At 35.6% G+C, this 727-nt stretch overlaps 1 protein-coding gene across 1 annotated transcript; it reads left to right on the top strand.

Moving 5' to 3' along the window:
* Nucleotides 1-143: 143 nt before the first annotated feature.
* Nucleotides 144-603, top strand: PHALS_02567 (uncharacterized protein; the record flags this gene model as incomplete). The annotated part of the gene is made up of 2 exons (XM_024716971.1): nucleotides 144-536; nucleotides 586-603. 2 exons carry the CDS (start codon nucleotides 144-146, stop codon nucleotides 601-603), a joined length of 411 nt encoding a protein of 136 aa, XP_024582516.1.
* Between the last annotated feature and the right edge of the window lie 124 nt (nucleotides 604-727).

Below are 727 nucleotides of genomic sequence, written 5' to 3'. Positions count from 1 at the left end.
CACAATTGGAACAAGAGACTTACAATTTAAACAATGAGTTTAATTCAAAGTCTGGGGAATTTGAGTCGTTGAAACGAGATTATCACACTTCAAAAAGTGATTATGCTACAAAATGTGAGCAAGTTGAAACGATGCAAAAAACAATGAAGAAAGAGAAAGAATGGGTTTCTGAATTAGAAGAGACGAATCGAATGTTGGAAACGAAAGTTGATAGTCTGGAGCGAGAAAAGATTGCGACGATGAAAAAGCTTGATGCTTCAAATGAACATGTAGAGGCGAAGATAGTAGAATTGGATTTGTTAAAGTTGTCATTAAACAAGACTCAAGACGAGGTACAAAAGCTTCAGACTGCGCTTCAAAAGTCTCAAGATGATAATAAAAGGATTAACGACAGATTTGAAGAACAAAAGCATCAATATCAACTAATTTTAGAGAAAGAACGAGTTCAAAGTGAAGCTGAAGCACAGGCTCAATCTCGTTCTCAGAAACTTCAGACTCAATTTAACATGCAGTTGGATGAACAGACAACAAAAAATGTAAAGCTTCAATCTGAAGTGTTGACACTTCAAACTACACTCACGACAGTTGAATTACAACAAGTAAAACCATTGGAGAAACGTTGCGATCAATTGCAATGCGAAGTGAGGAATTATCTTGAACGAATTACAAGCCTTGAAAAGAAAGTGTTTACTACTACACAAGAATTGTCAAAACAAACAGATCGAGC

This window comes from Plasmopara halstedii (genome assembly GCF_900000015.1).
Source record: "Plasmopara halstedii genome assembly, contig: Scaffold_2061, whole genome shotgun sequence".
NCBI lineage: Eukaryota > Oomycota > Peronosporomycetes > Peronosporales > Peronosporaceae > Plasmopara > Plasmopara halstedii.
The sequence above is the reverse complement of the archived record's forward strand: the minus strand, read 5'-3'. Positions and strand labels throughout refer to the sequence as shown.